General features: G+C 41.1%; 1 protein-coding gene across 1 annotated transcript in view; it reads right to left on the bottom strand.

Annotated features, from left to right (window-relative positions):
* Positions 1–27409, bottom strand: part of RYR3 (ryanodine receptor 3) — a 379117-nt gene that overhangs the window by 314447 nt on the left and 37261 nt on the right. The window contains exon 3 of the mRNA XM_061158246.1: positions 562–636. Within this exon, the coding sequence (XP_061014229.1) occupies positions 562–636 (75 nt within the window). The remainder of the gene's footprint in view (positions 1–561; positions 637–27409) is intronic.

Here is a 27409-nt window from a genome sequence, read left to right as displayed (position 1 = left end):
ATCCCTGAATAGTTATAGCTTGATCTGCTTTCTGTGACTGCTCTGCTCTTTATCTGCCTCCTGCCTCTGGATTAACAAAATACCTTCAAATTCAGGAATGAAGGACCAGATATCATCCTATTTCCTTTAGCTAGTAAAAGAGAAACTTCACAAAAATCCCATTTGATTGCTTTTCCACCTATGCTGGTTATCCTTACACATGCGAGTCATCAGTTATTCCAGGTTTATCTGATCATCCATTCAACAGATATTTTCTAAGCATTTAGTATATCAGAGCACCACACTTGGTCAAGTTAGGTTTAGTTACATAAATTTTTTAAAAAAAGACATAATCCTTTCCCTTATGGAGTGGGAAGGAGGGTGGTCAGATGTTAAGCAACCACAGATGTACAACTGCTGAGTGAGGAAAGTTACTAAGACAGTAATGTACTATAATTTCCATTCCGAGTGACTCCCGCTGATTTCTTAACCTGATTGAGACACTCGCTGGCTTCCCACCCTTTCCCTCCTCCCTGCTCGACCTCCTGGACTGGTGAGAGCGATCCAGCTGAGCTTACTTACCATGCCGCTGAAGGAGTGCCGCAGGAGAATTGCGTGGCCATAGAGCAGGGTCCTGTGGCCACCCCCTTGCGCTGCCTGTGGGGAAAGAGGGCAAGAAGTGTCAGCACGGGCCAGGCGTGGCCACTCTGAGGGCAAAGCGTTCTTGGAGGACACACTACAAAGGAAAGACCCATGGCGAAGCTCCCGAGGAATTCATTCTAGAAGCGAGTGGCCAGCCTACAGGCGGGGGGGCGACTGGTTGACCACAGCCATGCAACATCCTTGGGAGAGGGTGAGCGGGGCCAAACTTCTTCTCTAGAATGGCCCCTGCCCAGGATCAGCAGAAACCCAGAGCTGTTCTATCAGAAAAGCACATGGATGAGATAGGTACCGCTTACCTTCCTTTGAAACTTCTCAGAAGCGTCCAGTGAGAGAGAGAAACAAATGTGATGTAACTACAGCCTAGTGACAGAAAGGCAGCATAGGGGGTGGCGGGACAAGGCATATCATATACTCAGTCTGTGCCTTGTGGACTTTTTAAGGCACCTGTGTCTCCTCCTCGCTCACTTAAATGGGTCTTATTTGCCCTCATTTCACCAGTGAGTGATGGCTCCGATATCCGGGTCTTTAAAAGGGTAACCAGTGATGGGGAATAGATACCTCCTCCAGTTAAGGGGCCATTTATGCCCTGTCTCTGCCCCACCAGCCAGCACCTCTCTGGCTGTCCACTCAGCGGCAGTCTGAGCAGCGGGACAGGCCCAAGAAGAAGAGCCAGCCCCACATAAAGCCACTGGTGTCTGCCTCTTGCTTTTCCTTTTATTTGATTTGCACACCATGATCTGAACTGAAGAGTATTGACACGATAGGAGACAAAACCATTATGCATTCCAGTGACAGGTGACCAGGTAACATGGAAAACTGAAATCTATAGAAGATTCTAGATTTTTTTTTTTTTTTTTTTGCATCAACATTTTCAACCTTTGACCCAAATCTCTCCCTGTCAAGTGAGCTTGCCCTCAGAGGCAGTCACACTGTTTTTTGATCACACACTCCTTTTAGGAAATAATATGTGAGCCTAGGCGCCCATCCCCAAATACACACAAAAAGAGAGTTCAAAGCCTGAGATTAAAAATTAATATGGAGAGTGTAACATGGAAATTTATAATACCATATATAAAATAGATAGCCAATGGGAATCTGCTCTATGATTCAGGGAACTTAAACAGGGGCTCTGTGATAATCTAGAATGGTGGCATGAAGAGGGGGGTGGAAGGGAGGCGTGGGAGGGAGGGGACCTGGGTGTACCTATGGCTGATTCTTGTTGATGTGTGAAAGAAAACCACAAAATTCCGTAAGGCAATTATCCTTCAATTAAAAAAATAAAGTGGCAAAAAAAAGAAAAAAAAAATGTTGGCTAGCCAAGGCAGAATAAAAAAATTAATCATAAAGAGAAATTCTAACATTTTCTTTCCATAAGCCAAGGGCACCTCTTATGCATGATATGTTAGTCTGCTCATGTCCTCAGAGCAGCAGCCCAAGGGCTGGTTTCAGGGTCTGCTCCTCTCCTGTGTTGACCCTCCTTCAGGGCCACAGACAATAAGGGGGGAAGAAGGCAGAGTACTTCTATTTCAACTCTATTCAGATTAAATTTGGATTAACAGAATCACCCTGTCAAAGAGATGACTTTTCATGTCATACCATGAGCCTACAGAGAAGAAAAAAATAAACGTGGTATCTCGTTAAAAAGAAGCCAGCAACTATATATAAATGTGGCTGTGCTTTTTCCATAGCTATAGAGATATTTAAATGCTCTCTAGACTTTAATACTATGAAAAGATTAAATGTTCTTTGCAATGTTTTAGGATTTCTTGAAACCATCTGAACTAACTTTAGTTGCTGTGTTTACAAATGTGTCAACAGCTTACTTTAGAATCAGTCATACTGAAAGAGTTTTCATATCTCGTCAGTCTCACTGGTATTCTTCCTGTATAATTGTACTACTGCAAGTGAATTGATAGCTTGTGATGGTTTATGGTGTGGGTTTATGCTCCCAGATTAGTCTCGTGTCTCAAAGTGAACTATACTTCCCATTGTTTATCATGGGTTACACTTTCCTCCAATTCTTCTTTGCTCCTGTCAGCTCTGTGAGGAATTGTTAAGTAAAGAATCAGGAGTTGCTGACACCCCAGAGCGGCACTAAGGGGCTTGTGCTCCCCGTCTCTGGCAATGCTGGTTAACATTCTTGGCCCTCATGTCCTCTATTTTGATGCCAACAGAAAAGCAGAGTGACTTAACTACCCCACTGGGCTTGTATGGGACATCACAAGCCACCTCCTCCCTCTGCTAAGGCAGTGGGTCCTAGGTGCCTGAGAATATCACCTTGCTAACACACAGACTGTTGGGCTCCACTCCACAGTGTCTGCTTTACTAGGCCTGGGGTGAGCCTGAGAACACGCGTTTCTAAAGGGTTCTGGGGAAAATGGCATTGACTGGTGCCGCTGGTCCAGAAGCCGCATTTTGAGGACCACTGCTTTAAGGAATGATCAAGCTTCAGTGGTAGCATGGCAAAGGAGCTTTCTCTGCAGAAGCTCTGGAAATCATCATTTCAGAGAACGCTATCCTTGGCACAAACCACACGTTACAACCATTGGGTGCTTTACAACCATCGTAGCTTATTCTCCTAACTTTTCAAGGTAGGGGTGATTTCATCCTCTTGGAATGTGAAGAATTTAAAACTCAGAGGTAAGGTTCTTGCCTTACCTAGATGTCACACAGCTCGATGTGGCAGTGGGGGGAACTGAACTCAGAGTTAAGTCTAAAACCTGACTCATTTCACCTAATTTTTTAAATAATGTAATCATTTGCCTACTGTGTACAAAACCAGGGAAGAATAGAAAGATACTGTCCCAGCTCCTCAGCTTCCTGAAGCAGAATTGACACAAGTGTGTCAATTAAATGAGCTCTGATCATATTGCAGGCACAGAAGAAATATAGTGAGTCATCTCATTTTACCTCTCGATTAGTGTTGCAAAGAGACAATGGAATTACCTCCATTTTACAGAAGCACAAACTGAGGCTTTGAGAAGTAAAGTAACTTGCTCAAAGTCATACAGGTTCCAAGGGCAGAGCTGGAATTTAATAAAGGGGAGGATTTAACTATGTGCTCTGTTACAATATTTTCTTGTCTGTGTTCTGGCAGGAGACAGGCTTGTGCATTAAAACCCATGTTACACAGAGACATCGCTGTTAAGATGGGAAGACAAACAGCATTGGAATAGGAATAGACCAGGAAGGTGATGAGGGTATTTAGGAGCTACAGTATCAAAAACGTAGGCCATAATATTCTGGTAGGATCCTTGACATCTAACAATGTAACAAAAAAGAAAAATAAGGACCCCATATAGGCAAAGGGTTGGAGGTTGAGACTATGAAGTTCATGGGGGGACTGGTGGACAATTCACTGGTTAGGGTTGGAACAAAGGAAATAGCTGGCAGTGACTTGGGGCTGTTGGACTATGGAGAGCCACATCTGACGGTTCCACAGCTAATGGGACACTGGGGGAGACATCTGAATGGAGAACAACAAAAACTGTACCTTAGGAAGGTAACCCTGACTGCAAAATGGTAAAAGAACTGGAGGCATCAAACCCTAAGGACAGAAAAGATGACTCTCTTGTTCAGTTTCCAAGACAACCTAAGGAGAGGCTATAGACTGAAAAATCTTAGAATCATCCCTTACTTCCTCCTTTCTCTCCCATGCCACAGTCCATCCAAAGCACCTTCGGTGCCACCTTCAAAATATGTTCTCTATCCACCCAGCGCCCCTCTGCTTTCAGTCTGGTGCCTCCTACTGCTCCGTCTCACCCAGGCTATAACGATGGCCTCTTAACTGCATTCCCCGCTGCACCCACTCTGGTTATAGTCTGAACCAACACAGCAGTCCCAGCTGTCTTTTTAAGACTGTCAATCACCTCACATTACTTTCTTACTCAACCCTCCCCTCAAGATCTCCTTTCACACTGTGGCTTCTAAGGCTGTGCATCAGGAACTGTCAAAATATTCTCTATAAAAGATCAGACAGTGAGGAACTGGAGCGTTGCAGGACACGAGTGATATAGTCTGCTTTTTTAAACAACTTTTTCATGAATTAAAAAGCTCTTCTCACCTAGAGGGCTGTATATAAACAAGCAAAGGCTAGATCTGACCTGCTGTTGTGATCCCTGTCCTACTTGATCTGGTCTCCTCCACCTATCTGACCTCGTCACCGGCCAGTAGGAGGGTCTCCACCACCCACTCTGCTCCAGCCCTGTGGCCCTTCCTCTATTCTTCAGACACGCAAATTCCTCCTGCAGGGCCTTTGCACATGTGCTTCCCTCTGTCTGAAATGCTCTTCCTTCAACATTCTCATGGCTCATTCCCACAGAATCCACCTCTGTGCTCAGATATCTAATTAGTGAAGCCTTCTCTGTTCACCCTTCCTAAAAGACAATCCCCCTTACTGGACATTTTTTTTTTTTTTTGCTATATTATTTCTCATGGCATTTATTAGCTTATATATTATTTTTGATATGTATCTCTCTTCCCTCTCTCCCCTGAGGACATAAGCTCCCTGAGTCTTTGGTATGTTCTCTGTCACATCTATATGACTTATCAGTGCCTGGCAAGCAAGCACTAATGTCATTTTCATATTCATATTTCCTGAATGCATGAATAATAATTGGATGAGGTGGTCCTTTTGTCTCCTTTGCACAGATGGGAAAAGACAAACTCTCCTAGGACCAGCTTGTGAGCAGTGAATGTGGATTTGAACTTGAGTCTAACTACAAATTCTACCAAATCTTTTCATTATTTGACATTAATTCTGGATAACATCTCAGGAAAGCAATGATGTGTCACAAAGAAGACTTCTTGGGTCTGTTCATAAGGGGGATCCAGGCCTCAAGTTAGTGAGACTTTATTGGGATGGCAGTCCCGTCTCTGCTGGGAGTGACCTTGGCTGTCATCATTGGCAGAATGAGAATATATGGTACCATTTCATTGGACTGGAGTGGAGTAAGGGGAGAAGCCAGCAAAAGTGCCCTGATGCCATGTCCTACAGTAAAATGTTCCATTAGATCATTAATTCAATCATCTCATCTGTAATTGCAAAAGTGATTCTGTCACTGACATTTCTTTTGATGGTTCCCAGAGGACACTGTCACCCAGTAAGATAAACCTGATACGGCAACAAAGGGGAGAGTAACTCTGTTTCTCTCCAGCCATACATATGTTTCAAGACTATCAGATCTTTATACCACCTTCTTTTATAATCTGGGACCCCAGACTCCACCTTAGGGGTCCCAGGATCTGGAAAGACTCCTTGTGGATCTAACATAAGCTGTGAAAGCTTTGGGGGGATACTTCCTGGAAGGCTGGTAAGGCATGACATTACTTCCTGGGTGGGGATGTATGTACTTCCACCTTCCTTCCTCCCCCTACCCACCCCCATTCTTTTAGGCCATCAAAGAAAGAGGCCTTGCTAGAAGGTCACAGAGCAACATTTCCTGAACACACGGAGGTCTTTTACATCACCGAGGAGGTTTCCTTTGACACAGGTGACAACGAAGTAACAATGATGCCATATAAGTAAATAATAAAACAAACAAACAAAAAAAACAAAAACAAAACCCAAAAAACTAGTAAGCATCTAGCAGCAGAAGTAAAAGCAAGGAACCGAATATGTTCAGTTAGAAAACATAGCGAAAGTTTATATTCACCATTGGTACAAAACATTAAAATTTTAAGGAATTTACCTAAATGTTGAGCTAAACATTCAAAATGAAACCACAAACTTTTGCTCTATAAAACAAAACTTGATTTGGTGAAAGGCAAAGGTGTAGTTTGTTATAGAATGAGAATACTAGTGTTTGCTAATGCTTAGTCTCCTGAACTGAACTTACAGATTCAATGTAGTTCTAAAGAAAATTCCGGTAAGGTATCTTGGAATTCAACAAAATCACTAAAATTCATCTGCAAACATAAACAGTAAGAAAGTTTTATTCTAAAAAGGAACCACGTTTTAGGAAATGTTAAGAAGCAAAATTAATTCCTTGATTTTGGTAATGGTTCAAAAGAAGAATGTAATACAATACAGAGAGTCCATGAACAAATCTGAAACGCAGCACATAATAAAGCAGATTTTTTAGTACAATGAGGGGAAGACACGATTATTAAGTAAATGTCTCTTAGATATGTGGATAGCAAAACAGAAAAGTATTCAGTAAGATCCACAGGAAATATAAAAGATATATTTTGGATGGGTAACAGTTAAATAATTCATTTTAAAATTAAATTCTATGACAACTAGCATGTAATAAACAGTCCATATTCTTTTATAGACCTAATACTTCTCCATGCTCTGAAGCAACAGATAAACTCGAAATAAAAGACAGGATTTTACCAAGATTACTAAACTTCAGAACAATGGAAGCATCAACATTTAATACACTGCAGAAACTCTCTGTTATCACGTTGACAAAAGGATGAACATCTCATTGAAATGTAGGGGAAAAAGCATCAAATAAAGAAATGGGCAAAGGATATGAATAAATGATTCATATCAGGCATAAAATTAAAACATATGGCAGAGATTTTATTCCTCCTAGTAACAAAAGGAAAGACAATTAAAGCAACTTTGATGGATCATGTTTTATCAAGTAGATTTTCAAAAATGGAGAAAAAGTCTGAATGCCATCAGAGCTATAATTTCGCTGGTGCTACCCTGTACAAGGTGGCATTGAGTACAACTCTTTTGAAAAGCAATATGGTGATATATAAAAAGAGACATAAAGAAGTCAATAACATTTGCTGTAGTAATCCTACTTCTGGGAGTAATTTTTTTAAAAAGCCAAACAGTATGGGTACTGTTGTGAAAAAAGCATCATAGTGGGACAAACAAAAAACCTGGAAAGGATCTGAATATCCAGAAGAAAAACATTATCAAGTAAAACATGGGGCTTCTTCAGGCTGTTCTATCCTGCAACCATTAAAGAAGATAATTTACAGAGGTGTCTAGAAACACAGAAGACTGTTCTGATAGACCACTGTGGAAAAGGCAGAGCACAAAATGCCTTCCACTATTAGTATATATGCAAGAATAATAAGGAAACCTATAAAAATAAAATAGCCATTTGACTAGGTGCAGAGCCACCAGACTTTGCTTTTCCCAATTTTTCTCTAGCACCACTACTAAAAGATCATTTCAGTAATAAGTGTGTGTGCATGGGGGACAACACTGTACTGCATGTGTTTTTAAGGAACAGAGGGCTACAAAAGTGTTCTTTCTTAAAACTTCAGTTCCTTGAGGTCTGATTAATTTGCCAGGATTCTCTGTAAATGACTTTACCTGCCTGAAAGGTGGCTGGCAAAGCATACCTGGCATGCTAGCAATTAGGCACTGACTCCCTGGTCTAGCCCTACCCTGGTGTTGGACGGAAAGCCCAGAAAGGCAGGCTTTATCCAAGACACCTCTGTTCTCCTGAGTTCCCTCAGGTTTAGCCCAGACTCCATGGGGGAAATTTCTTGCCCAGGGGGTCACTCTTGCTTGGATCTCAAACACACCGGCTCTTCTGACGGCTCTTAGTGGACCCTTCACCTTGGACTCCATCCTTGTTCCTTTTGCCCTTTAGTCACTAAGTTGTGTCCAACTCTTTGCGACCTCATGGACTGTAGCCCACCATGGACTGTAGGTGCCTCTGTCCACTGGATTTCCCAGGCAAGAGTGCTGGGGTGGGTTGCCATTTCTTTCTCCATCCTTGCTCCTAGAGACTTGGTTTCTACACTATTCTATGCTTCCAAGGCTGCCTCAACCAGCCATCAGATTCTAGGACCACCTTCCCCAACTGCTACAAGCCATCATGCCCCTCTGGCTAAATTCCCAAGACTCCACTTAAGCACCCTACTTTTCTGGGAGAGGTTGACAGAACTGCATAATCAGTGGGACAGATGGGAACTGCCAGCTCAAGCGGCACCAAAGAAACTAATGGGGCATTTTCCAAACAGGTCTTAGACTGGAAACTGCTGGTCACAGAGACAACTTGCCATTTTTAATGACAGTTTAAGTAGCATACCGGACTTTAGAAAGGGCCGAGGTAGGAAGGCACATGTACAGATTAGTTTGACTTGTGATTTGGAGTCAGAGCCAGGGAATATGCCAACAGCAATTCTATAAGCACATCCCAGGCATCCTAATTCCCTCCCTATATGTGAAATCCTGAAAAACCCAATGCAGGACACTAAACCCTTTTCTTTTCACCATTTTTTCTGGATCAGCTACTCTATTCTTCAGCCAGGTAATCGCCAAGTCCAGCTTTTGGGTCCCTACTTCACGCTACAAAGACATTATAAAAAGTCTAAGGTATCATTCTCTTAATTTGATACCTTGATTTTCCACTTGTAAAAAGATAATTAACCTGGATCTAAAACTCTTAGTCAAAGATTTCTGAGACATTGGCCATTGAGAAAGCAACAGCATCAGGATGGAGTCCCCTAATGAGGTTTCTCCTGTAAGAAACCTTCTAAGTGAGTCTGGGCCAACTCAACCAGGAAAGTGCAGGCCCTTAAGATAAACACACATGAAAGGAAGCCACATTCTTGGCATCCTTCATGGGCCTCTAGGGATGTTGTTAAAAACTGAAATCATGAAACAGAATTTCAATGAAGTTCAGGAAAGAGGAGGAAGTGCAGCATCTCCCTCTTTCCCAAGTTCAATGATCATGATCGTCTCCCCAGTTGCCTTAATGACAAGACAGGCCCACAGTTCACAGGCTGCAGGCACAACACGATTCCAAAGAGAAAAGGCTGAAACTGGTTTGCAGAGGGCCTATGGCAGTCTGTGCTCTGTCTGTGGCCATGCTCTACCCTCAAGGTCAGCAGGGGGACTGTGACTCCAGGGAGGCCCACCTCACACCCCCTCAGTGCTGCCTGCTCCCCACCACTGCATATCCCAGAGCCCAAGGAAAGGATGCTCCAAAAGCTGTGCACCAAGTCAGGCTAGTATCATTAATTTCTTTCACTTCTTAAATAGAGAAAATAAAAGCAAAACCCAAATAATCCATCCCCCGACCGAGCACTGAATGCCAAGTGTACCATAGTTTGTACCATAAAATGTCAAATTATTATAGTTTATAATTCACTGAATTCAGCCAACCCTCCCTCATGGATGCACCTGGAATTATTCTTCCTCAGTGCGAAGGATTTGGGCACTCATTTTTGTTCAAGTCATTAATTTCATTGCCACATGGAAACAGTTCAGGACAAAAGGATGAAAGCCCAGAGCCTGATGTGAGGAACTGTAAGTTCTGGGTCTTATGCATCATCTGTAACAAGAACCTGCATGGCAAGAAGGTATTTTCTTTGAGGCAAGTGCTTACAGGGCTTCTGTTTTGCACACATCTGGCTGAACAGGTAAGGAAAATCCGAGATGGCTCAGATGACTTAGGGGTTGCAGGGGAGCTGCTGTGATGACCCTGAGTTCATAATTTCCTGGGAGCACTTCAAGTCATGAGAAGGAGGAGCCTGTGGACAGTACAGATTTGGGCCCTGTACTTGTGACTGAAGGCAACTGAGGAATCTTCTGTCTTTCAAGTCTTTAAAAATAAGGGTCCTGGCTCTTTGAGATTGGTGGACACATCCAATTGTTATCTCTCCTCTCTTTCCCGACCCATGACATGTGGGGAAATAACTAAATGACTTTTGGAGATTCCCACTTGGGCGGGGATTTTACAAATGCTGATTGTGAAACAGGAGGATAAGCATTCTTCATTGAGGGGGACGAAGGTGGCCATGGGACTGCCTCCAAATTGAGCATGGGGTCATTCTAGACGCATCTGTGCTCTTCTTAGAAGGAAGACACCAGACAGCCAGGGTGGCAGCTCGAACTTATTTCCTATGTATCTTTTAAAGGAGCAAATTGACAGGAGATATTTGTCAGGGTATTAATGACATTTAGACTGATGACAAGTATACCTTGAAAGAGGCGAAGCAATTATTTTCTTCTCTGAATTAATTTCCCCCCTTTCTCCCATAGCTCACTAACAGATTTGTAAGAACCTGACGTTGCCAAGTCCATTCTTTACATGAAAGGCCCCTGTCAGCCAGGTCTGTTTTCCAGTCACTGCTCTAGTTTTTATATGAACCACACATCCTCATCATCCATCATGTCTCTGATGAAATGATAGGCCAGTGGCACCAAAAACTCTGCTCAACCATTTCCTTTCACCCAAGGTAATGAATAACAAATATTTCCAACAAAAATCGAAAAGGAGATTTTCAGATTTTTCCTGACATGAAAAATCAAATACTATCTTTAATCTACTATGTCCCTAGGGGGAAAAAATATCACCATTCATCCTGGGAATTAACAAAATAGGAGTTAGTTTTTATTATAAAACCACTATTGAGTCCTACTGTGTGCAAATACCTCTATTCATATGGGCTATGAGGAAGAAAATGAACTTAAGTATATTCTGTTATTCGATTCTCCTCCTTCTCCCCTGCACTCTTTAACCTATTTCTCTCTCTCTATCAACACAACTTCTTTTTCCTTTATCCCTCCAACCTCCTTGCACTATTCCAATTATGATCTTGTTGCATAGAGATAAATATATCCTGTTCTCTCTACATCCAGAAAATAAGCCTAGGGCCAACTTTACACTTCCAAGAAAAACAACACACAAAAGCCTGATCTTTCCTTGAAGTGTATGAAGTGGCCTTAGGTAGAGAAGCTGATTCTCAGAGTTCTGTGTGTATGTTCAAGCCAGTGGACAGATAGGAAGTATTAGGAGTACCTGTTCTATGTGTCTGTGGACCACACACTGTTCAGAAGCAATGGGTCTTCAGAACCTCTCATGGGTTGATCATACAGAATTGCACCTCAATCCCAGATATCCATCAGAATCATTAGTAGGGCTTTCAAAATGAAAACAAAGCAAGGGGGAAAAAAAAAACCAGCCCCAAAGGCAGGGCTATTTCCCTAAGACTCTTATTTGATAGGTCTTTGATGAGTCCTAGGAATCCTAGGTCCAGAGAAGGCAATGGCACCCCACTCCAGTACTCTTGCCTGGAAAATCCCATGGATGGAGGAGCCTGGTGAGCTGCGGTCCATGGCGTCGCTAAGCGTCGGACACGACTGAGCGACTTCACTTTCACACATTGGAGAAGGAAATGGCAACCCACTCCAGTTCTTTGCCTGGAGAATCCCAGGGACGGGGGAGCCTGCTGGGCTGCCGTCTATGGGATCGCACAGGGACAGACACAACTAAAGTGACTTAGCAGCAGCAGCAGGAATCCTAGGTAATTCTAACACATAGCCAGGCTTAAGAGCCATCACCCTTCTGAGACCTTCCCAGCCACAGTGGATCCTTCATATAAGTAATCCATGTGATGCTTACAGTCAGCAAGTACTTCCCTGTTCTCAGAAGCCTCATCCTGGACCAGTGGCTGATTTTTCTTTTAGCATTTCTCCAGAATCCTACCAAAGCAAAGAACAAACATGGTTGCAGCCCCTTGTCCTTGAAAGTTCTAGGACTCATGTTGAGCTAAAACTCTTGGTCTCTTAGCTCTGTTGCCATGATTGTGACAGGTGGGAAGACACAGATAACTGTTGCAAAACCTGTGTGGAGAGGGCTCTAGACAATTCAGACTTGGTTTAAAAAGAGTCCAGGCCCATGACTTCTAGGTCTCTGCACCCAACTTCATGGATCTAAGACCAGTTAGACCCTTCCTGAGCGGTGTCACCTGCAATCTGGCCTTCCCTCTCCCACCAGTCTGGGCTTTATAAGGCCTGGGAAGAGATGACGTTAAGTGCAGAAAACAGAACAGATGATAAGGGAGGGATTTTACTTTTCTTCTCTCACTACTTGGTCACCCCGTCCCCACTCAGTCACTTCCAATCTTCACTCTCACCATGGTTTCTACATTCCTGGCCCTCCTGCATTCTCACTGATAACACCCCACTTTCCCCCCTACATCTACAATGTCTCTTAGAGTTGTTCTGAATCATCTAACACTTGAGCAGTGTGATTCACATGGCTGCTTTCAAAACCCTAGCTTAAGTCTAAGTGTTCTTGCTACCAACTAATTCTTCTGTCAAAAAGAAAAATATTTTTTTTTTCTTTGAGGACAAAAAGTCTCTTCTTCTGATCTGTGAATAGAAGCCAGGACCTGCTTAGAGGAAGCAATACCTGGCCTATTTTCTCCCCATTATACAGACAGTAAATTAATCACACGGACATTGATAGGATAACCGATTGGAACTGACAGTAAAACCAACTAGAGCTGCAAGAAACCACAGCAAAGCTTTCCGGGCAAGAGGAGAAAGGCACATTAAAATTAGTGCCTTCTACCTGTGAGAAGTGGGAAAGACTAGAGATCTCTTCAAGAAAATAAGAGATACCAAGGGAAAATTTCATGCAAAGATGGACTCAATAAAGGACAGAAGTGGTATGGACCTGACAGAAGCATAAGAGATTAAGAAGAGGTGGCAAGAATACCCAGAAGAACTGTACAAAAAAGATCTTCATGACCCAGTTAATCACGATGGTGTGATCACTCACCTAGAGCCAGATATCCTGGAATGTGAAGTCAAGTGGGCCTTAGGAAGCATCAGTATGAACAAAGCTAGCAGAGGTGATGGAATACCAGTTGAGCTATTTCGAATCCTAAAACATGGTGCTGTGAAAGTGCTACATGCAATATGCCAGCAAATTTGGAAAACTCAGCAGTGGCCACAAGACTGGAAAAGGTCAGTTTTTATTCCGATCCCTAAGAAAGGCAATGCCAAAGAAAGCTCAAACAACCGCACAATTGCACTCATCTCACACGCTAGCAAAGTGATGCTCAAAATTCTCCAAGCCAGGCTTCAGCAATACGTAAACCGTGAACTTCCAGATGTTCAAGCTGGTTTTAGAAAAGGCAGAGGAACCAGAGATCAAATTGCCAATATTGGCTGGATCATCGAAAAGGCAAGAGAGTTCCAGAAAAACATCTATTTCTGCTTTATTGACTATGCCAAAGCCTCTGACTGTGTGGATCACAATAAACTGTGGAAAATTCTGAAAGAGATGGGCATACCAGACCATCTGACCTGCCTCTTGAGAAACCTGTATGCAGGTCAGGAAGCAATAGTCAGAACTGGACATTGAACAACAGACTGGTTCCAAATAGGAAAAGGCGTACATCAAGGCTGTATATTGTCACCCTGCTTATTTAACTTATATGCAGAGTACATCATGAGAAACGCTGGGCTGGAGGAAGCACAAGCTGGAATCAAGATTGCCGGGAGAAATATCAATGACCTCAGATATGCAGATGACATCACCCTTATGGCAGAGAGTGAAGAGGAACTAAAGAGCCTCTTGATGAAAGCGAAAGAGGAGAGTGAAAAAGTTGGCTTAAAGCTCAACATTCAGAAAACTAAGATCATGGCATCCAGTCCCATCACTTCACGGCAAATAGATGGGAAACAGTAAAAATAATGACTGACTTTATTTTGAGGGGCTCCAAAATCACTGCAGATGGTGACTGGAGCCATGAAATTAAAAGACGCTTACTCCTTGGAAGGAAAGTTATGACCAACCTAGACAGCATATTAAAAAGCAGAGACACTACTTTGTCCACAAAGGTCCATCTAGTCAAGGCTATGGTTTTTCCAGTGGTCATGTATGGATGTGAGAGTTGGACTGTGAAGAAGGCTGAGTGCTGAAAAATTGATGCTCTTGAATTGTGGTGTTGGAGAAGACTCTTGAGAGTCCCTTGGACTGCAAGGAGACCCAACCAGTCCCACCCAGTCCACCCATCAGTCCTGGGTATTCATTGGAAGGACTGATGCTGAAGCTGAAACTCCAATACTTTGACCACCTGATGTGAAGAGCTGACTCATTTGTAAAGACCCTGATGCTGGGAAAGATTGAGGGCAGAAGGATAAGGGGATGACAGAGGATGAGATGGTTGGATGGCATCACCGACTCAATGGACATGAGTTTGGGTAGGTGCCGGGAGTTTGTGATGGACAGGGATGCCTGGCGTGCTGCAGTTCGTGGGGTTGCAAAGAGTCAGATACGACTGAACAACTGAACTAAACTGAACCGAACCTGTGAGAAGAGGAGGAGGAAGACAGTGACTGGCTCAGAAATGTCAAGCATGGTTTACAATTTGAAAAAACACACAAAAATAAGCAACACTACATCTCAGTTGTGCTAATATTTGACTCCTTCAATGGTTGGAGAAAAATCAATCAATCATTTCCCCAGTGGGAGTGTGATGTGATAATCTGGTACAGAAAAGAACACTGCAAACAATGAATTAGCTGAAAAAGAAATTAAACGATCCCATTTATGATAACATCAAACAACAACCACCTTACGAAAAAATTTAGCCAAGGGGGTAAAATACTTTTACACTGAAGAATACAAGACAAATAATGCAAGAAAGTGAAAAAGACACAGATAAATGGAAAGGTGTCCTGTGTTCATGAATTAGATGTTAAAATATCTATACTACCCAAGGTCATCCATAGACATAGTGCATTCCCAACCAACATTCCAATAGCATTTTTCATAGAACTAGAAAACATAATATTGAAATTTGTATGGAACCAAATTATATTACAGCCTTTATCAAAACAGTATAGTATTGACAAAAAAACAGACAAGTAGACGAATGGAACAGAATTAAGAGCCCAGAAGTAAACTCATGCATACAGGACCAACCAGTACTTGATAAGAGAGCCAAGAATACTCAATGGGGAAAATACAGCCTCTTCAATACAATGCTGGGAAAACTGGACATTCACATGTAAAAGAATGATCTTATGCCACTCAAAAATTAACTCAAAATGGATTAAAAACTTGAATGTATGACCTGAAACCACAGAAGTCCTGGAAGCAAACCTAGAGAAAAGCCTCTTAACACAAGTCTTGGCAATGTTTTTTTTTTAATTTGTTTTTGGATATGACACCCCAAGCAAATGCAACAAAATTAAAAACAAGTGGGATTATATCAAACATAAAAATTTGTTCACAACAAAGCAAATAATCAACAAAATGGAAATGGAGGAAAATTTGCAAATTATGAATCCAATAAGAGGTTACTCTCCAAAACATATAAAGAACTCAGACAACTCAATAGCAAGAAAAAACAAAACAAAAAATCAAAACAACACCACCCCCCAAAAAAACTCCAAGTACTTCATTAAAAAATGGGAAAAGGACTTGAAGTGGCATTTTTTTCCCAAAAAAGACACACAAATGGCCAATTACATGAAAAGGTGCTCATTATCTCTAATCATTAGGGAAATGTTATGATATCACTTTATGCTGTTAGAATGGCTATTATCAAAAAGACAAGAGATAACAAATGCTAGCAAAGACACAGAGAAAAAAGAACCCTTGTGCACAGTTGATGGAAATGGAAATAAGTGCAGCTACTGTGGAAAACAGCATGGAAAACAGTATTTTAAATTCAAAAAATTTAAAATAGAACTAACATATGATTCAGCAGTCCACTTCTGAGTATTTATCTGAAGGAAATGAAAAGACTATGTCAAAGAGATATCCATACTCTCCATGTTCAGTACAGCAATTTACAATTGCCAAGATACGGCAACAACCTAACTCCATCAACAGAAGTGAATGGATAAAGAAAAATGTGGTATAGTGGAATGTCATTCAGCCATAAATGAAGGAAATCCTGCCATTTGCAACAACATGGATGGACCTGGAGGGCACTAGGCTAAGTGAAATAAGACAAATACTATATAATCTCACTTACATGTGGAATCTAAAACTACTCAAACTCATAGCAAATGATATCAGATTTGTGGTTACCAAGACAAGTGACTGGGAGTGGTGGAATTGGATGAAGTTGGTTAAAAGGTATAAACTTCTAGTTTTAGGATAAATAAGCATTGGGGATACAATATATAACATCATGACTATAGGTAACACTACTGTAGGTATGTTTGACAGTTTCTAAGAGAGTAAATCCTAAAAGTTCTTGTCACAAGGAAAAAAATGATAATAATGTATATAAGAGGTGATGGATATCAACTAAACTTACTATGGTAATTGTTTTTCAATAAGAGTATGCCAAGTTGTCTCAGAGTATACCAGTGTTGTGTATCAATTATATCCCAATTAAACAACAATAGTAGCAAAAAGAATATTGCAGTGGATTTCTCCTCTTTATACTGGGAGGGAATCACTGCTTGACTATGAAAGATTCTCAGAAACCTGAAGAAGTAACTATGTTATCTACAGAGTCTGCAGTGAGAGGGAAACTCAGAGGAACAGAGAATCTTGATTGAAAGCAGTAAAGAAATTCCTGGTAATTTATCACTGTCTAATAATCAATATGCTTCTATATATACCTGTTTATGCACTTTTAAGATCTTCCTTAATACACTAGAAAAATGTGCCATGAAACCAGAGGGTGGAAAGGATATATTGAAGGGATCCCCTAAGTGCTTTTTAAATAAATGGAGAAAGGACAGCCCAATACAGTGTAACAGGAAACCTGTCACCTCAAAGAGTAAAAATAGTTTCACAAGTGCTCATGTTTTAATAAGGCAGAAAAATTAGTAAGGCTGAAATTACACTAGACATATCATTGTGAACTTTAAATTCATGTTCTTCATAAAAAAGAAGTCTTGATCACTATGTGCTTTAAGTAATATTTCTTTTCGGTATCATACCGAATGCTTCCTTTCTACCAGTCATGGTGGGGTCAATCTAACATATAGCTCTCATCACAGAATCTAATTTCTAATATTATTCGCCATGAATTCAAAGAGTCATGCAATTTAATGTCTGTGACAAAAAAGAAAAAAAAATTTAAGATGGGCCTGGTCTACCTTACACCTGCAAGGAAATGAGGCTGCTCTCAAAGACCTCAGCAGGAATGCTAAAAGGGCTAACGAGCACCCCCTTGGGCCAAACAGAGGGTGTCTAAGCATCACAGAGAAAGTGCAGGCTGCATTTTGGCACATGTCAGGTACCCGCAGAGAGGTGTGAGTCTAACATGATACTAAAGCAGGAAGGCAGTGACACAGTATGTGAAAGTGTCACCATAACATACACGTGAGCTCCTATCAGACTTACAGCAGGAATTCTAAGCTCAAATTATGATAGCCCTATATCGATGTTATTTTTCACTCACTAGATTATTAAACGAAAGTATAAAGTAGAAAGTCTGTTTAGAAAGTGGGAGAACACTGGAGTCACATGTTTGGTTCTTGTACTGATTATAACAACATGGCGACCCAAGCTGACCCTTATTGGTGAATTACCATAGGGATCACTTAAAAAGAAAAAATCTGTTATGAAGAATTGTAGGTGCTCCATGTGGGACAAGAATGGTGCACAAGGCCTCATGAACCACAAACGGGACCTTCTGGAGTCAGGTAGTCCCAGCTTCAAGGAGACTGGGGACCATGTGTGGGAGGTAGAGTCTGAGCCTTCCCTGCTCTTGAGGACCCTGGGATTTGAAGGAAAAAACTAGCTTCAACTTGAGACTTCTGTCCTAGATCAAGCAAGTATATTTTAAATAGATCTTACAGATTTAGATGTCTTTTGTTTTGGAGGGATACACATAGGTATATATGGTAAAAATAAGATCATCTGGGGATGGGTGTACCTATGTTTTGTGCTAGACTTGAGTATAAGCTGAAGTAGCCCTTACTGGATGAAACAAGAGTGAATGTCTAGTATGGAAATCTCTTAATTCATTTGGGATGTCTCACAATAAACAACAACCAGGACATCACCCTTCAGAGGAGAGATTTGAGCAACTGAGTTTTCACCATAATTTAATGCAAGAAATTAAATGGAGGCTTTTTTTTTCTTCTATTAAAACTATACTTTAGTAGCAGAGTCTTACAGTGGATAAATAAATGAAATAAAAAGGACAGACACAAATAGATTCCTTTTATATAGGAGGATAAGTTTGGAAAGACAAGTGTAAATGTGAAGGAATGTTGTGAATGTTGATTGATACTTTATTATTCACAAGAAAGAAAAATCTCAAGGTTCATTAACAGGATTAAAATGAAGTGAATGCCATTTTTTAAAAAAGTATACACGTCAGTGAGTCCTTATGGACAGGCAGAAAAAGGGGGGAAAGGGACTGGCAGAACTCAGGAGCATTTTATATTCCTGCAAGCACAAAGAAACTAAGTGAAACAAGACATCAGTTGCCAACTGACTTGTTAGCTCTGGGATTCAGCAAGTGAACTTATTCCTGGTTGCCCTGGGAACAGCTCAATCTAATAAAATCTAATAAAAAATTACAAACCAAGTCAATAGCATTAGAGGTGAAGCAACTATGGCCTAGGTAGCTCCATTTGTGGGAGAGATACTAAAAATATTTTAAGAGGAGGGGGGAGGAGCCAAGATGGTGGAGGAGTAGGACGGGGACACCACTTTCTCTCCTACAAATTCATCAAAAGAATAACTGAACGCAGAGCAAACTTCGCAAAACAACTTCTGATCGCTAGCTGAGGTCATCAGGCGCCCAGAAAAGCAGCCCATTGTCTTCGAAAGGAGGTAGGACAAAATATAAAGATAAAAAGTGAGACAAAAGAGCTAAGGACGGAGATCCGTCCCGGGAAGGGAGTCTTAGGCGGCATTGCTTGGGGTAGGGTCCGGGCCTGAGTGCCCTGAGGACAATCGGAGGGAGCTTCTGTGAGTGGCCAACTTGAACTGTGGGAGATCAAAAGAGAGAGAGAAAATTAACCGGCCGGAACACACTGCCGGCCGTTTGCAGAACAAAGGGACTGAGAAAGTCCAGAGAAGAGCTCGCAGGCTACGGACCAGCCCAGCCCCGCCGGAGGCAGAAGGCAGGGGGGAGGGGAAGGTCGCGGCGAGACACAGGGCGCAGGCACCCGGCCGGCGCGGGCGGGACTGGGGCTGGGGACGCGGAGGGCAGAAGGCGCACGCACCCGACTGGCGCCAGCAGAAACTGAGACTGGGTCCGCGGAAGGGAGGGGGCGCGCCACACCTGGGGAGAGTGCGCCCACCAAGCCCCTGGCTGCCTGGACCGCTCTGACGGGGAAGGCACAGAGAGCAGGCGCAGCTTTTCCTTCCGCGCTTTTGTGGAACACCCGAGGTCTGGAACCTCGCACAGCGCGGGGCGCACTCCATATAGAACAGCCGGGAGCCTGAGCGGCGCAGACGGAGAGGGCAGCGTCAGCCCCTCCAGGCAGCGCCAGGCCGTCCCCGCGGCGCAAGCCTGTCCCCACAGCGACAGCCCCTCCCGGCAGCACCAGCCCCTCCCCGCAGAGCGACGGAACTAGCTACCTGAATAAGAGTCCACCTCTGCCTGCCTGTGTCAGGGCGGAAATGAGGCTCTGAAGAGACCGGCAAACAGAAGCCAAATAAACAAAGGGAACCGCTTCAGAAGGGACTGATGCAACAGATTAAAATCCCCGTAGAAAACACGGACTACATCGGAAGGGCCCTATAGATATCGAGAAGTGTAAGCTGGAACGAGGAACTATCTGAAACTGAGCCGAACACACACTGACTGCAACAGCTCCAGACAAATTCCTAGATATATTTTTACTTTTTTTTTTTTCTAATTAAGGAAGAAAAAAAAAATTTTTTTTTCTTTTTTTATTTTTTTCTCTTTTATTTTCCTTTAAAATTCCCTATTACTCCCCCATTACTCCTTCACTTTCATTTTCATAGATTTTTACGATTTTTTTAATTAGGAAAAAAAATTTTTTTTCTCTTTTTTTTTTCTTCTTTTTTTTCTTTCCTTTTTCTCTTCTTTTTTCTATTTTTCTTTTTCTCTTATTCTTTTAAAGTCCTCTAGTACTCCTCTACTACTCCTTAATTTTCATTTTCAATACACTATAACCTTACAAAAAAAAAAGGAAGAGAAGCCCTATTTTTAAACCGAAGATTATTCTCTCCCAATCTTGACTCTCTGTTTTCTACCTCAGGACACCTCTATTTCCTCCTTTCCCCTTCTCTTCCCAATCCAATTCTGTGAATCTTTGTAGGTGTCTGAGATACGGAGAACACTCTGGGAAGACAGCTGCGTAGATCTGTCTCTCTCCTCTTGAGTCCCCCTTTTTCTCCTCCTGCTCATCTCTATCTCCCTCCTCCCTTTTCTCCTCTTCATGTAACTCTGTGAACCTCTCTGGGTGTCCCTAACGGGGGAGAATCTTTTCGCCATTAACCTAGAAGTTTTATTATCAGTGCTGTATAGTTGGAGAAGTCCTGAGACTACAGGAAGAATAAAACTGAAATCCAGAGGCAGGAAACTTAAGCCCAAAACCTAAGAACACCAGAAAACTCCTGACTACATGGAACTTTAAGTAATAAGTGACCATCCAAAAGCCTCCATACCTACACTGAAACCAACCACCACCCAAGAGCCAATAAGTTTTAGAGCAAGACATACCATGCAAATTCTCTAGCAACGCAGGAACATAGCCTGGAACGTCAACATACAGGCTGCCCAAGGTCACACCTAACATATAGACCCATCTCAAAACTCATTACTGGGCACTCCATTGCTCTCCAAAGAGAAGAAATCAAGTTCCACGCACCAGAACACTGACGCAAGCTTCCCTAACCAGGAAACCTTGACAAGCCAATCGTCTAACCCCACCCACTGGATAAATCCTCCACAATAAAAAGGAACCACAGACCTCCAGAATACAGAAAGCCCACTCCAGACACAGCAATCTAAACAAGATGAAAAGGCAAAGAAATACCCAACAGGTAAAGGAACATGAAAAATGCCCACCAAGTCAAACAAAAGAGGAGGAGATAGGGAATCTACCTGAAAAAGAATTTAGAATAATGATAATAAAAATGATCCAAAATCTTGAAAACAAAATGGAGTTACAGATAAATAGCCTGGAGACAAAGATTGAAAAGATACAAGAAATGTTTAATAAAGACCTAGAAGAAATAAAAAAGAGTCAATTAAAAATGAACAATGCAATGAATGAGATCAAAATCACTCTGGAGGGAACCAAGAGTAGAATAACGGAGGCAGAAGATAGGATAAGTGAGGTAGAAGATAAAATAGTGGAAATAAATGAAGCAGAGAGGAAAAAAGAAAAAAGGATCAAAAGAAATGAGGACAACCTCAGGGACCTCTGGGACAATGTGAAATGCCCCAACATTCGAATCATAGGAGTCCCAGAAGAAGAAGACAAAAAGAAAGGCCATGAGAAAATACTCGAGGAGATAATAGCTGAAAACTTCCCTAAAATGGGGAAGGAAATAGCCACCCAAGTCCAAGAAACCCAGAGAGTCCCAAACAGGATAAACCCAAGGTGAAACACCCCAAGACACATATTAATCAAATTAACAAAGATCAAACACAAAGAACAAATCTTAAAAGCAGCAAGGGAGAAACAACAAATAACACACAAAGGGATTCCCATAAGGATAACAGCTGATCTATCAATAGAAACCCTCCAGGCCAGAAGGGAATGGCAGGACGTTCTGAAAGTAATGAAAGAGAATAACCTACAACCTAGATTACTGTATCCAGCAAGGATCTCATTCAGATATGAAGGAGAATTCAAAAACTTTACCGATAAGCAAAAGCTGAGAGAATTCAGCACCACCAAACCAGCTCTTCAACAAATGCTAAAGGATCTTCTCTAGACAGGAAATGCAGAAAGGTTGTATAAACGTGAACCCAAAACAACAAAGTAAATGGCAACGGGACCACACCTATCAATAATTACCTTAAATGTAAATGGGTTGAATGCCCCAACCAAAAGACAAAGATTGGCTGAATGGATACAAAAACAAGACCCCTATATATGCTGTCTACAAGAGACCCACCTCAAAACAAGAGACACATACAGACTAAAAGTGAAGGGCTGGAAAAAAATATTTCATGCAAATGGAGACCAAAAGAAAGCAGGAGTCGCAATACTCATATCAGATAAAATAGACTTTCAAATAAAGGCTGTGCAAAGAGACAAAGAAGGACACTACATAATTATCAAAGGATCAATCCAAGAAGAACATATAACAATTATAAATATATATGCACCCAACATAGGAGCACCACAATATATACGGCAAACACTAACGAGTTTGAAAGAGGAAATTGATAGTAACACAATAGTAGTGGGAGACTTTAATACCCCACTCACAACTATGGATAGATCAACTAAACAGAAAATTAACAAGGAAACACAAACCTTAAATGAAACAATGGACCAGCTAGACCTAATTGATATCTATAGGACATTTCACCCCAAAACAATCAACTTCACCTTTTTCTCAAGTGCACACGGAACCTTCTCCAGAATAGATCACATCCTGGGCCATAAATCTAGTCTTGGAAAATTCAAAAAAATTGAAATCATTCCAGTCATCTTTTCTGACCACAGTGCAGTAAGATTAGATCTCAATTACAGGAAAAAAATTGTTAAAAATTCAAACACATGGAGGCTAAATAACACGCTTCTGAATAACCAACAAATCATAGAAGAAATCAAAAAAGAAATCAAAATATGCATAGAAACGAATGAAAATGAAAACACAACAACCCAAAACCTATGGGACACTGTAAAAGCAGTGCTAAGGGGAAGGTTCATAGCATTACAGGCTTACATCAAGAAACAAGAAAAAAACCAAATAAATAACCTAACTCTACACCTAAAGCAATTAGAGAAGGAAGAAATGAAGAACCCCAGGGTTAGCAGAAGGAAAGAAATCTTAAAAATTAACGCAGAAATAAATGCAATAGAAACTAAAGAGACCATAGCAAAAATCAACAAAGCTAAAAGCTGGTTTTTTGAAAAAATAAACAAAATTGACAAACCATTAGCAAGACTCATTAAGAAGCAAAGAGAGAAGAACCAAATTAGCAAAATTAGAAATGAAAATGGAGATATCACAACAGACAACACTGAAATACAAAGGATCATAAGAGACTACTACCAGCAGCTCTATGCCAATAAAATGGACAACTTGGATGAAATGGACAAATTCTTAGAAAAGTATAACTTTCCAAAACTGAACCAGGAAGAAATAGAAGATCTTAACAGACCCATCACAGGCAAGGAAATAGAAACTGTAATCAAAAATCTTCCAGCAAACAAAAGCCCAGGACCAGATGGCTTCACAGCTGAATTCTACCAAAAATTTAGAGAAGAGCTAACACCTATCTTACTCAAACTCTTCCAGAAAATTGCAGAAGAAGGTAAACTTCCAAACTCATTCTATAAGGCCACCATCACCCTAATTCCAAAACCAGACAAAGATGCCACAAAAAAAAAGAAAACTACAGGCCAATATCACTGATGAACATAGATGCAAAAATCCTTAACAAAATTCTAGCAAACAGAATCCAACAACATATTAAAAAAATCATACACCACGACCAAGTGGGCTTTATCCCAGGAATGCAAGGATTCTTCAATATCTGCAAATCAATCAATGTAATACACCACATTAACAAATTGAAAGATAAAAACCATATGATTATCTCAATAGATGCAGAGAAAGCCTTTGAAAAAATTCAACACTCATTTATGATTAAAACTCTCCAAAAAGCAGGAATAGAAGGAACATACCTCAACACAATAAAAGCTATATATGACAAACCCACAGCAAGCATCACCCTCAATGGTGAAAAATTGAAAGCATTTCCCCTGAAATCAGGAACAAGACAAGGGTGCCCACTCTCACCACTACTATTCAACATAGTGTTGGAAGTTTTGGCCACAGCAATCAGAGCAGAAAAAGAAGTAAAAGGAATCCAGATAGGAAAAGAAGAAGTGAAACTCTCACTGTTTGCAGATGACATGATCCTCTACATAGAAAACCCTAAAGACTCTACCAGAAAATTACTAGAGCTAATCAATGAATATAGTAAAGTTGCAGGATATAAAATTAACACACAAAAATCCCTTGCATTCCTATATACTAACAATGAAAAAACAGAAAGAGAAATTAAGGAAACAATACCATTCACCATTGCAACAAAAAGAATAAAATACTTAGGAGTATATCTACCTAAAGAAACAAAAGACCTATACATAGAAAACTATAAAACACTGATGAAAGAAATCAAAGAGGACACAAACAGATGGAGAAATATACCGTGTTCATGGATTGGAAGAATCAATATTGTTAAAATGGCTATTCTACCCAAAGCAATCTATAGATTCAATGCAATCCCTATCAAGCTACCAACGGTATTTTTCACAGAACTAGACCAAAGAATTTCACAATTTGTATGGAAATACAAAAAACCTCGAATAGCCAAAGTAATCTTGAGAAAGAAGAATGGAACTGGAGGAATCAACCTGCCTCACTTCAGACTCTACTACAAAGCCACAGTCATCAAGACAGTATGGTACTGGCACAAAGACAGAAATATAGATCAATGGAAAAAAATAGAAAGCCCAGAGATAAATCCACATACCTATGGACACCTTATCTTTGACAAAGGAGGCAAGGATATACAATGGAAAAAAGACAACCTCTTTAACAAGTGGGGCTGGGAAAGCTGGTCAACCATTTGTAAAAGAATGAAACTAGAACACTTTCTAACACCATACACAAAAATAAACTCAAAATGGATTAAAGATCTAAATGTAAGACCAGAAACTATAAAACTCCTAGAGGAGAACATAGGCAAAACACTCTCCGACATAAATCACAGCAAGATCCTCTATGACCCACCTCCCAGAATATTGGAAATAAAAGCAAAACTAAACAAATGGGACCTAATGAAACTTAAACGCTTTTGCACTACAAAGGAAACTATAAGTAAGGTGAAAAGACAGCCCTCAGATTGGGAGAAAATAATAGCAAATGAAGAAACAGACAAAGGATTAATCTCAAAAATATACAAGCAACTCCTGCAGCTCAATTCCAGAAAAATAAATGACCCAATCAAAAAATGGGCCAAAGAACTAAACAGACATTTCTCCAAAGAAGACATACAGATGGCTAACAAACACATGAAAAGATGCTCAACATCACTCATTATTAGAGAAATGCAAATCAAAACCACAATGAGGTACCATTACACGCCAGTCAGGATGGCTGCTATCCAAAAGTCTACAAGCAATAAATGCTGGAGAGGGTGTGGAGAAAAGGGAACCCTCTTACACTGTTGGTGGGAATGCAAACTAGTACAGCCGCTATGGAAAACAGTGTGGAGATTCCTTAAAAAACTGGACATAGAACTGCCATATGACCCAGCAATCCCACTTCTGGGCATACACACTGAGGAAACCAGATCTGAAAGAGACACGTGCACCCCAATGTTCATCGCAGCACTGTTTATAATAGCCAGGACATGGAAGCGACCTAGATGCCCATCAGCAGATGAATGGATAAGGAAGCTGTGGTACATATACACCATGGAATATTACTCAGCCGTTAAAAAGAATTCATTTGAATCAGTTCTAATGAGATGGATGAAACTGGAGCCCATTATACAGAGTGAAGTAAGCCAGAAAGATAAAGAACATTACAGCATACTAACACATATATATGGAATTTAGAAAGATGGTAATGATAACCCTATATGCAAAACAGAAAAAGAGACACAGAAATACAGAACAGACTTTTGAACTCTGTGGGAGAAGGTGAGGGTGGGATGTTTCAAAAGAACAGCATGTATACTATCCATGGTGAAACAGATCACCAGCCCAGGTGGGATGCACGAGACAAGTGCTCGGGCCTGGTGCACTGGGAAGACCCAGAGGAATCGGGTGGAGAGGGAGGTGGGAGGGGGGATCGGGATGGGGAATACGTGTAAATCTATGGCTGATTCATATCAATGTATGACAAAACCCACTGAAATGTTGTGAAGTAATTAGCCTCCAACTAATAAAAAAATTAAAAAAAAATATTTTAAGAGGGATTTTTGCTCTAGGAAAAGACTGAGGTTTTGAGACAAGGAATTGGAGTTTTATATAAACAGGTCAACAGTGCATTCCTTTTTTCAGTTTTCTTTCCTCATGATTAGAACACTGATGTTTTAAAAAATGAATTATAGTTGATTTACAATGTTGTGGTTGGTTTCAGGTGTATTGCAAAGTGATTTGGTTTTGTGTGTGTGTGTGTGTGTGTGTGTGTACATGTATCCATTGTTTTTCAGATTCTTTCCCATTAAGTTATAATTAACATAAAATATTGAGTAGCGTTCCCTGTGCTGTATAGTAGATCCTTGTTGTTTATCTATTTTATATATAGTAGTGTGTATCTGTTAATCCAAAATTCCTAAATTCTCTTTCCTCCCCCGCCCTTTCTGAAGTTTGTTTTCTATGTCTGTAAACGATTGCATCCTTGAGAGAACCTGGGAGTACCACAGTCCTATATTTTTCCCCCATCGACACTGACTGAAATGAGTGCAATCAATAAATCATGGATTTGTGTATCCCTGTTGCCCTACACACTGAAGCGGCTGCCCAGAGGGAACAATGAACTGGGAACAGCGGTTGCTCATTCTTCTGGTGATGCAGGCCAATCACTTGGGGTCAGAGAACTGCAACTCCTGATGCTCAGACCACCCCCTGGCCCTTAGCATCACCTAGGGCTGAGGCCTGCCTGGGTACAATGCAGGAGTAGAATAAGGAGTTGAATTCACCATAAAGTTTGCAACCCTGAGGGGAGGAGGAGGTCTGAAAATGTTAGCATCTTGTTAAATATCCACCCTCCATTTTCCCCTTTATTGAAAATGGATGAAATTGGTATAGAAACATGTTACTGGACCCTGTTAAAGGCTGAGAGAAAGAATGGTGAATCTGAGATACTGTAATACATGAAGTTATTTTTTCCAAAATTTGTGTAAATCCTAAAATTGGATCAGGGTTTCCCAACAGTCCCTTTAG

The sequence above is a fragment of the Dama dama genome, chromosome 12, assembly GCF_033118175.1.
Source record: "Dama dama isolate Ldn47 chromosome 12, ASM3311817v1, whole genome shotgun sequence".
Classification (NCBI taxonomy): Eukaryota; Metazoa; Chordata; class Mammalia; order Artiodactyla; family Cervidae; genus Dama; species Dama dama.
Note: the sequence above shows the minus strand (reverse complement) of the source record. Positions and strands in the feature narration are given on the sequence as shown.